The sequence below is a fragment of the Gastrolobium bilobum genome, unplaced genomic scaffold, assembly GCF_033153095.1.
Source record: "Gastrolobium bilobum isolate Gb01-03AN ecotype WA unplaced genomic scaffold, APGP_CSIRO_Gbil_v1 utg7242, whole genome shotgun sequence".
NCBI lineage: Eukaryota > Viridiplantae > Streptophyta > Magnoliopsida > Fabales > Fabaceae > Gastrolobium > Gastrolobium bilobum.
In genome coordinates this window covers 478853-490077 of record NW_026898428.1, presented here as the reverse complement: position 1 = coordinate 490077, position 11225 = coordinate 478853, and the positions used below count along the sequence as shown (strand labels likewise).

At 35.8% G+C, this 11225-nt stretch overlaps 1 protein-coding gene across 1 annotated transcript; it reads left to right on the top strand.

Annotated features, from left to right (window-relative positions):
• Nucleotides 1-244: 244 nt before the first annotated feature.
• Nucleotides 245-10527, top strand: LOC133316233 (uncharacterized). The gene is made up of 11 exons (XM_061517959.1): nt 245-1005; nt 1211-1475; nt 2267-2426; nt 2561-3263; nt 3378-3807; nt 3924-4105; nt 5977-6136; nt 6419-6646; nt 6729-7079; nt 9733-9834; nt 9966-10527. The coding sequence occupies exons 1-11, from the start codon at nt 500-502 to the stop codon at nt 10212-10214; spliced, it is 3336 nt and encodes a 1111-aa protein (XP_061373943.1). The 5' UTR covers nt 245-499; the 3' UTR covers nt 10215-10527.
• The last annotated feature ends 698 nt before the right edge of the window (nt 10528-11225 follow it).

Below are 11225 nucleotides of genomic sequence, written 5' to 3'. Positions count from 1 at the left end.
CCCTCTTTAATAAAGTCTCATGCTCTAGTGGTCAGGACATTGGATTTTGTGGACGCACAATTTTAAGTTTTAGTTTAACGGGAAGAATAATATATTATTCAAGCCATTGAACACCGAATTCCCCTTTCTGGTTCAGTCCCGCAGCCCCTTTTGACTGTGACTGCCAAACCTATTAATTAACGGCAAAGAGGGGGCTATTATCGTCTTTTCGGGCAGCGCTTGGAATCAACGTTTCGATTCGCGACTGCCCCAAATCACTCGCCGAGGTATCCAAAATTTCAATTTCACTGCAACTGCTGCATCTAGATTTTAGGGTTTCTCTTTCCCCTCAAATCTCACCAATTTTCCCTCATTCTTCCGAAATTTTCTTGCTCCCCAAACACCGTTTTATTCTTCACTATCCGATTTCCCCCGTCCCCCTTCTCCCAAAAAACCCCCACCTTTTCTTTAGCAACTCCCAACAATTTGCAAACTTGGCCGAGTTCAACCATCGGAGCCAATGCAGCTTCTTCGCTCCGAGGAAACCGCGTCGGAAATTCGAGACTTTCCCGAGAAATCCGAAGAAAAGAAGACCCCGAGCGAATCTTTGAACCCTGAAATCGATAAAATCGATGAAGGCGTGGCTCTGGACGTGTCGGGAAAGAGCTTGGAGTTTCCGGCGCCGGAGGATGCAGAAGCCTCCGTGGAGAGTTTGTATCTATACAAGAATGTTTACAGTTTGATTCCCAAGTCGATGGGTATCCTTGCGCGGTTGAAAACATTGAAGTTCTTCGGAAACGAGATAAACTTGTTTTCCCCAGAGTTTGGGAACTTGACGGAGTTGGAGTGCTTGCAGATGAAGATATCTTCGCCCGGGATTGGTGGGTTGAACTTGCACGAGCTGGAGGGTTTGAAGGAGCTTGAGCTTTCCAAAGTTCCTCCCAGACCTTCTGCTTTTCCTATTTTGACTGAGATTGCTGCTCTCAGGCGTTTGACCAAGCTTTCTATTTGTCACTTCTCTTTAACGTTAGCGTTCTGAACTCTTTGTGCTTTCTTTCACTATGTTGTGTTTTTAGTTTACAAGTTTACTTTGGTTATTGATGCTGTTGACTTTGTTACAAAGAATATGTTTTGGTAGAGCATTAGGTTGCACAGTGCTTTACCTTGTCTTCAGGGTTTATTTAGTTCTACTCACTTCATTTTTGCATTTTTGTGTGTGTTTAAACTCTAGATACCTTCCTCCGGAAATTGGATGCTTAAAGAATCTGGAGTATCTTGATCTTTCATTCAATAAAATAAAGACATTGCCCTCAGAGATTAGTTGTTTGAATGGCTTAATATCCATGAAAGTTGCAAATAATAAGTTGGTGGAACTACCGTCAGCTATGACCTCTCTGTCAAGGTTGGAGAGTTTGGACCTGTCAAATAATAGGTTGACTTCATTAGGATCCCTTAAACTTGGGTCGATGCATAGACTTCAGAGCTTAAATCTTCAGGTACTTATCTATGATTTGTTAAATCAGGGTAATTCACCAATAATGCTGTTCTTTTCGATATCTATGTTCTTCTCAAATGGTGCTTTTGCTGTTTCTGACCTTGCTTAGTATGTTTATATACTGAATTTATTTTGTTTACCTTTATACACACACACACACACACCCCTATACACACACACACACACACACACACACACACACACACACACACACACACACACACACACACACACACACACACACAATATATGACTCGATATCATTTTATGTTGGTTATTTATTCAACACCTTATAATGCGAGTCATATATTCTTACTCTCTCGATGCTTTGCATGAAATTTTTCCATGTCTATGCTAGTTGTTTTAAATTACATCTTATAAGTCCGTAAGTTTAAAATTTTGATTTGTTAAATCAGCTTTATGGTCTAAAATATTAGTCTGTCTGAAATTTTTTATCAAGAGTACATTCCCAACATGATTGATTGTGTGTGCTAGTGTCTGATATGCAACATTTAATTTGGTGGCATCTGACAGTTTTTGACATGGAGGGACTGCTTTGAAGGTGCCTCTGTGCATCCAAGGTATTTATTTAGTAGCTGTAGGTTGCCTGTAAAACAAACTATAATGATTCTGGGTGCATGTGGGAGTGAACATTTATCTATATTTTACACTACTTCTTTATTAAGTTCTATCTGTATAATTTAATGATTTGGATTTTTGAAAAAAAATTCTTATGATTTTCATATGATTAAATAGCTTTTAACATATTTGTTTGTATATTTATTGTTCAAGTACAATAAGCTGCTCGGCTTTTTTCAAATTCCTGCATGGATATGCTGTAATATGGAAGGAAATGATGGAGGTAGATGCCAAGATGATTGTAGCAGTTCTTCTGTTGAAATGGATGTCTATGAAAGCAGTTTACAGGAAAATGATGAAATCCTTTCTCATGGTGAGGCCTGTAATGCCTTTCCATCTTTGGTTTGTTCCCCCTCAATTTGTGTATGCTCTTCCCTTTTGCATTATGAATGATTAAGTTCATGTGTTCGGAGCTGAACCTACAGTCTTTGATGAATTCTTTTGCAGGTCCTCAATGCACCTCATCAGGCATATTGACGAGCTCCTCATCTAGCAGTAGATGTTTTTCAGCCTGGAAGTCAGGTAAACGGTGGAAGCGACGGCATTATTTACAGCAGAAAGCTCGCCAAGAACGCTTGAACAACAGCAGGAAGTGGAAAGGTGTAGATCATGACCAGTTGAGCAAGAAGATTCCCAGAATTCCTGAACCAGGAAAATTGGGTAGCCTTGCTTCTAAAGGTTGCACAGAATCTGTATCAGAAAATAATAAAAGAATATTCTCCAAAGAAGCAGTAAACGACAATTTGATTGATAATGTCAACGATGATGAAGTAATTATGGAAAAACAGTTTCTTCAAAATGATTGCTGCACTGCTGAAAGTAAAGATGAAAAAGATGCATCCTTATGCTCCTTACAGAATGGGCAAAGTGAACAAGATGAAGGGTCTTGTTCGGAAAATTTGAAGTGTATTTCTAAACCAAAGAGGCATTCAAATCGGGTTCTTGATAATCCCAAACCATGCAAGTCTAGAAAACCAATTGGTGATAACTCATTATTGTCTTGCAAGTACAGTAAGATCTCATTTTGTGGCATTGAGGACCATCTATCAGATGGCTTTTATGATGCAGGACGTGATCGGCCATTTATGCCTCTTGAGAGTTATGAGCGAAATCAGTGTCTCGCTTCTCGTGAAGTCATCCTGTTAGACAGGTTTATTGTTATTATTATTATTATTATTATCAGTAATGGTGGTATATGTTAGTGGTTTTTTTTTGTGGTTCATTATTTTAAAAATGTGATTGGATTCCCTTTGTTCTTTTTCAGAAAAAGCGATGAAGAGTTGGATGCTGTTACGCTCTCTGCTCAGGCATTGGTTTATAATTTGAAGCAGTTAAATGGTTTAAACAGACGGGGAAACCAGGCTGCAGTTGATAACTTGCAGATAGCATCACTGCTTGCACTCTTTGTATCGGATCATTTTGGTGGCAGTGATAGAGGTGCTATTGTAGAAAGGACACGGAAATTTGTATCTGGTTCGAACTATAATAAGCCTTTTGTCTGTACATGCTCAGCTGGAAACAGCACCAGTATAAGTGCTTCCACTGAACCAGTTGTAAACACCATAGAAGATATCACTCTTCCTAAGATCTCTGAAAAATCTCTTGGTTCTATAAAGAAAAGGAGAAGTTCAATTATTGTTCCTATTGGCTCTGTGCAATATGGTGTATGTAGACATAGAGCTCTGCTTTTTAAGGTGATCATTGTTGCTATATTCATACTATAATTGTGTGTGTGTGTGTGTTTTGTGCTGTAACTTTTCAGTTTTTGCCCCTTATTGTTATGATTATTGAATGTTATTCTGTTTTACAGTATTTATGTGATCACATGGAACCGCCAGTACCTTGTGAGCTTGTCAGGGGCTACCTGGATTTTTCACCACATGCCTGGAATGTCAATCTGATTAAAAAGGGTGCTACATGGGTTCGAATGCTGGTTGATGCTTGCCGACCTCACGATATAAGAGAGGAGAAAGATCTTGAATACTTTTGCAGGTATGTACCTCCTATAAGAGTCTATTTGGCACATCATTTTTAAGCTAAAAGCTACTTTTAAGCTATAGTAAAAAATAAGATCTTAAAAAATAAAGCTAAAAGTTGTTTGATAATTGTATGAAGTTGTTTTTAGGGTTTTGAAAGGAGAGAGATGAAATGATTTTTTATTAGGGTAAACAATAAAATTTATAAATAAAAGTTTAGAATAAGGGTATAGTTGAAAAATAAATGAGAACTCCAAAAAGCTGTCATTCATCTTAAAAAGAGCTCCTCCTAGGAGCTTTTAGCTTTTTTCCTCTTTATAAAAAAAGCTCTTTTTATGACAAGAGCTTTTATAAAATAATGTTTGGCTAAGCTGCTTTTAAGGAGAAGAGAAGCTAAGAATAAGACCTCTTAAACAGGCACTTAAGAGTGTGTTTGGTACAAGAGAAATTTTTTGGTATCCAGGAATCACGATTATTGGGAATACACTAGAAATTGAGTTTACTCGAAATATTAGGAAAAAAGTGTTTGGTTCGTCAAAATATTACCGGGAATATTGGATAAAGATTACTGATTCCATGTTTGGTTTAGAACGAATTATCACTTGGAATATGAGGTTATTTTACAAAAATAACCTCAAACTATTTTTACTTTTGTAATTGATAGATTGGGTCTAGGAATCACGATTATTGGGAATACACTAGAAATTGAGTTTACTCGAAATATTAGGAAAAAAGTGTTTGGTTCGTCAAAATATTACCGGAAATATTGGATAAAGATTACTGATTCCATGTTTGGTTTAGAACGAATTATGACTTGGAATATGAGGTTATTTTACAAAAATAACCCCAAACTATTTTTACTTTTGTAATTGATAGATTGGGTCTAGGTTTTGATGTGTGTTGGGGTATTTTTGTCTCAAAAATTGTTGTTGTGCTTTCCCTTTCCTTGGAATTCTGAATTACCATATTATTTCTGGTAATCTGAATAGTGACTTTTCTTTGTAAATCAAATTATCGATAAACCTTGGATATCCGGGAATTGGTTTTTGTTACTTCTCTACTAAACATGGTAATTGACGTTTACCAAAGAAAGTTTATCAGTAATCTTTTTGATACGCTTGTACCAAACACACCCTAAGTCATAAATGGATGTGCAACTCCTTTTCTTCTTGCAAAAAGGCAGTGTGGCTTGGTATTATCGTATAGTCTTTCTTATTTACATTGCTTTCACTTGAATTGGTTATATTTAAGATCAATTTAGTCTTTAATATTTACATTGCTTTCACTTGAATTGGTCATATTTAAGATCAATTTTATATGTTGATGGAGTTTAGTTATTCTTGATTTCTTGTTGAAATGTAGCTTTTGGTATTAGTCCTATTCCTATTATAATTTTAGTACATTTTAAATAATCGTCAATCATTTGGCATTCTAGAACTTGGATTCTTTTCTGAATGTTGGATCTCATATTATATTATACAATTTAAAGAATATTGCTTATGGTTTTAAATTTCTAATCCAAAACCAGTAAACATGGCCCCAATTTTAATCCAAATATCTGTGTAATATGGTAACTAACCTGGTATAAAATTAAACAAGTATTTGTACTTTGAATATCATATTATTTTCCCCTAACACTTAATCCATGTTTGGATAAAGTGTTCAAGCATAATTATGAAGGTCAGCATCACATTTGCACTGATGAATAAAATTTAGACCCAAAATGGCACTTGTTTGGCAATCAGTGGCAGAATTCTTAGCGTTAAGTGAAATTTCTTTGTTAACACTAAGAATTTTTCCACTGCCTGAAAACTTGTATATGTTCTGTAACTTTTGTGAAATTATATGGGCTTTATTTAGAATCTGATGACTTTCTTGGTACTCCAGGTACATACCTCTTACTCGAACCAAATCCCATCTTTCATCTAGAGGAAGTCTTGGTCCTGATTATTCCTTTCCATCTCTCTCTGCTTGTGAGGAACTTGTGAAAAAAGCTTCGACTACTTTAGTTCGGTGCAAATTTGGATCAGTTGAGGCTGCAGCAAAGGTATTTAATTATCCATCAATGGTCATCACATTGGGGAAAAGACAAAATAAACCCACTAAATTATTATTACATTGATAATATCAACTCCACTAAGCTTTTATTGCTTTGATGCTAATAATTCCACTCATCCTCCCTTGCATTGATGGCATTGACTAAATTCTGATGTAGGATTTGATTTGATCTTGATGTCTTCATGATTAGTCCACATTTCTTAAATTGTTGTTCTGATTATTTGGATATAATATAATGATACCTTCGTATGTATCTTGAGTGATGTTGTAGGTGCGTACTTTGAAAGTGCTGGGGAGTTCAGCAGACGAAGTTAAATTTTTTGAATATAATTGTTTGGGAGAAGTTAGAATTCTTGGTGCTTTTAAACACCCCTGCATAGTGGAAATGTATGGACACCAAATATCTAGCGAATGGACTCTCTCAGCTGATGGTAAATCTGAGCATCATGTGTTAAGATCTGCAATTTTAATGGAGTATGTGGAAGGAGGCTCCTTAAAAGTAAGATTTAATATATCATTTCTTTGTTATTGCTAAAATATTTTTGGTTGTTTTATTAAACACCCACTTCTTTTTCTCACAGAAATATCTAGAGAATCTGTCAGAAGCTGGTGAAAAGCATGTTCCTGTTGAGTTGGCTTTGTGTATTGCCAGAGATGTCTCGTGTGCTTTGTCGGAGCTGCACTCGAAGCACATAATTCATCGTGACATAAAGAGTGAAAACATTCTGTTTGATTTGGATAGGAAGAGAGACGATGGAACTCCCACTGTGAAGCTCTGTGATTTTGATAGTGCAGTACCACTTAGATCACCTTTACATGCATGCTGTATTGCTCATGTGGGAACACCTCCTCCTTGTGTATGTGTTGGAACACCTCGGTGGATGGCTCCAGAGGTTATGCAGACTATGTATGAAAAAACCGCATATGGAGTGGTAAGATCCTTATCCGATTAGTGATATCTTTGATCATCTTAGATGATATCCAGTGTTATTTTGGGTTTGAAATATATGATTATGAATTATATCAGGAGTTGGCTTTTTATTTTCAAAAGCTTAATGCTAGTTTCTGGGTCCTTTGATATCTCTGTGATGTTGGAAAAGGACATTGTGTTCGTATAAATTTACTATTAATATAAGTAATGGGAAGTAGTTCTCTGTGATGTTAAAGTAAAATATATTTTAGATTAATGGTTCTTAACTTTCTTTCTGCAATTTCCAGACTTTTTTCCAACACGTTTTTCTTTTTTACTGTCCCAATTATTGCACTTCTCCATTTACCTCCACCCATTTATGTGCGCAGCTGTGTGCCCATTTTTCTAGTTATTACCTATGATAATAGGGAGTGATCTAAACTTTGATAAACCTAAAAAGAATGGAATTAGAGTTCAGGTCTTAGATTCCCTTGAGAATTTCAAGTTTGACTAGTTTGTTTTGGCTGGCCTTGGCTGTTAACAAGATTTATGTAATTCATTATACTGTATATGGCTTAAGTCTGATTATTGTGGTTACTCTTTTAATATATTTTGACTTGTCAGAATAGAAAAGAAATTATTCATGAGAGAATAGATCACTTGTTCTATAAATATATGCCAGCTGTACAGTCTTGCAATCCGGCAATTCAAAGATACCTCCTGAAAAAAAGTCATGCACTTTGTTAGAGAAAATATTATAAAACCATTAATGTGCTTTTCACCTAAGAGTTTATGCTTTTGGGTTGACATGGTTCTTTACATGTTATCAAAGCCTTCGTGGCTAAGTGGTTATGAGGTCGATCCTTACCGTCCCCATTTTATTAATAAATAATTAAAAATTGTGAAGTTTTTTAGCACAGGTAGGTGGGGCTTGTGCATTGTTCGTCCACCATCCTTCAGGCTCAATGGGCTCTAGTGTGAGGGGTTTGTTAGAGAAATATAATATAAAACCAATAATTTGACATTTACTTAACAACTTAAGCTTTTGGGTTAAAATGATTTTTTTCATATTTCTAACAGAAATTCTGGCGTATATGGCAAGGAAAGCATTATCTTATATTAATATTATATGGGATAAGATATTATGCCTACTTTTTATGCCTTCTTTACCTACTTCTCTTCACATCGTTAGATTACAATCTCAACCAATTGTGAAGGTGATGGGAGAGAGAAAGAGGCAAAAGGGTAAGGGTTTGTTTGACCATGTAAATCTCCATCGTTGCTTGAGATTGTAATGTAACGGTGTGGAGAGAAGTAGGTGAAATAGGCATAAAAAATATTGGCATAATATCTTATCCCATATTATATAATGTGAAAATTTGTGTGCTGTTTGTTCTAGCTTATTATGCTGGGAAATTAAGAGAATTGTGTTAAAAGGATTTTATCATTGTATACTATGATGAATATGTTTGCCTAAACGACCTTGCATGCGGCCATGTTTGCTTCTCATTTAGAGTTTATAGATAATATCATAGTAGTTAATTGCGTCGCAATAACGCCGCGAGCCGCGCCGAACGGGCGTTGCAGTGCCTCGTCGCAAGAAACCGCACCACGCCGCACTGGAACGCAATAGCGGCCATTGAGATCGCATTTGCGGCCAAATCGCGGTCATATTGCTATCATACGGCAAAATGTCAATTTTATCTTAAATTTAAATGTGTAACAGAAAATTTTTAGAGTAAATATTATTTTTGGTCCCTAACAAAAAACACAAAACACGGTCTTCACTTTAGTCCTTTACAAAAAAAAATTAGTCGGTTGGTCCCTGTAAAATTCAAAGTAGACCCATTTTAGTTCTTTTGAGGGACTAATACGAGTCTTTTTTGAATTTGTGAGGGACCACGATTTCAACTAAATGGGTCCACTTTGAATTTCTTAAGGACTTCGAGACTAATTTTTTTTGGTAAGGGACTAAAGTGGTGATCATGTTTTTTGTTAGGGACCAAAAAGAGTATTTACTCAAAATTTTAAGTGTTTTTTAGTCTATCTGTGTTTCTCTATAAAATATGTTATCTTTGCCTTTAAAAAATATTTCTTTTTGTCATATATCTATTCCGCTATTTCCGAATCTGCAACCCGCTATAGTGTTTTTCGGGGTTGGCCGCGACATGCCGCAATCCGCATTTGATAACTTTGGATAATATGCATGTTCCAATTCTTATTTTGTATTTTTTAAATTTGATTTCCATTTTGTTCTTGTGTTCCGTTTGCATCATTTAGAATGTGTATCATAGGACACTAATTTCGATGGACATATCATCTTATCTATAATATGGAAGAGATCACGAATTGCATTTGGATAAAGAGAAGCATCAATAGTAATACAATAATTTTGTTGTCCTGCTGCTTAGGACAATGTTCAGTTTATTTCCTGAAACCGTATGATCTTTTTTTTAGGTTCCATTTCTTTTTCCCTTTTTGTTTTGGTTAGAGACGCAAGTGCATATGTTGTCAATGCATTGAATTTATGAGGTCATATCTACACAATGAGTAATTAGGTTCATTCCTTCATGACTATAATTAAGAATAGGTATATAGGGAAAATAATTCATTTTGCTCTGTGACCAAGTATTGTTGTCTTGGGTTGTGATTTATCTTTCTTTATCTTGTGACAGGAAGCTGATATTTGGTCGTTTGGGTGCTTGCTTCTGGAGATGTTGACTCTGCAAATTCCATATTTTGGAGTACCTGATTCACACGTCCATGATAGTCTTCAGGTATGGACGTCTTTTTGTTCTTACAAATAGACTGCACTTTTCGAACTCCACAGGCAGTGCTTGAACTATTTGGTTCATGTACAACACCAATCTTCATGTTTTAATAAATTTTTCTACTATGATTTATACAGATGAGTAAACGACCACAATTAACTGATGAACTGGAAGTATTGAGTTCAATGAATGAACCCACAATGATTCAATCTGGTGAAGAGCTGGGAAAATCAGATGCTGAGGTAGACATGTTGAAATTCCTTGTTGATTTGTTTCATAGGTGTGTGGAAGAAAATCCAAACGAACGTCCTTCAGCTGAAGAAATCCATGAAATGCTGCTTGCACACACAGGCCGCCTACAAGTTCAAGATGTTAGGAAGATTTAGGTTGGTTATTGTTATTGGGGTGGCCCTGTCCTGGCGAAATGTGTTATCAGAATAAAATACATTCATTCTTTTTCTTCAGTGTTAAAGGCTTATCTAAGAATAATTTTTCTTACTAGATTTAGTGTCTTCAGTGAGTTATATCTTCTGTACATTTTCAAGGGATTAGATCCATGCGGCTCTAATGTAATCTGATTGAGGTCTCTTTAGGGATGGTAAATGTTGAGACTTGCAGGTGGATCTGATTAATTTATTGATGCCGTCGAATTGTATGCTGGTTTATACTTTATAGTATAGAACAATCTTTTTGCTCAATTTCGGTACTGCCAAGCAAGATGTGGGATCTTTTTTTTCTTGAAATAATTTAAATGAATAGGAGAGATGTATGATTGCTTTCTCAATATATGTTGGAAGTTTTTAAAGAATCAGCTGCGAATCATATTTTTCATGAACCAAGAACCGGATGACTAACCATTTTATCTGAGATAATCTTGATAGATGCATGATTACTTTCTCATGGATTTGGCTTTCTTCAAAGTATTAGCTGTGGATCGTATTTTTCAGGGACAAAGATCTGTATGACTGTAAAATTGCAGGGTAATACCATATAAATAGAGAAAAAGTTGGCAAACCATTTTATCTGAGGTAATCTTGATAGGATGCATGCCGGAAAAGAAGGTAGTACTGCCTGTTCATTTTATTGATTAAAAAATGATGAGAATATTTGAAACGAATTTGACAAGTCTTCCTATTAAGCTGGTACCTTGGTTCCAGAGTCTTAGCAGGAAGTAGAAATAACATCAATTAAAAGCGACACGGGCTTGCATTTGATATTCTTTCTGAACAGTCTAAGTGGTCGTTAGGAAGTCACGGCAATGAATAATTGCCTATAGCTCTATATTTATACCTGCTTTGTTTTTGACCTGGTTTCACATGCAGCATTTGGGGTCATAATAACTCTTCTTTATCCTTTACCAAAAGAAAAAGTCGGCGTCCTTTTCATCTAACTATTAA

Excerpts from the sequence above, each read along its gene's own strand:
- LOC133316233 (XM_061517959.1), top strand. The coding sequence starts at position 500 with ATGCAGCTTCTTCGCTCCGAGGAAACCGCGTCGGAAATTCGAGACTTT. Across the intron at positions 4,106-5,976 it reads GATCTTGAATACTTTTGCAG|GTACATACCTCTTACTCGAA; the intron begins GTATGTACCTCC and ends TTGGTACTCCAG. Across the intron at positions 6,137-6,418 it reads CAGTTGAGGCTGCAGCAAAG|GTGCGTACTTTGAAAGTGCT; the intron begins GTATTTAATTAT and ends GTGATGTTGTAG.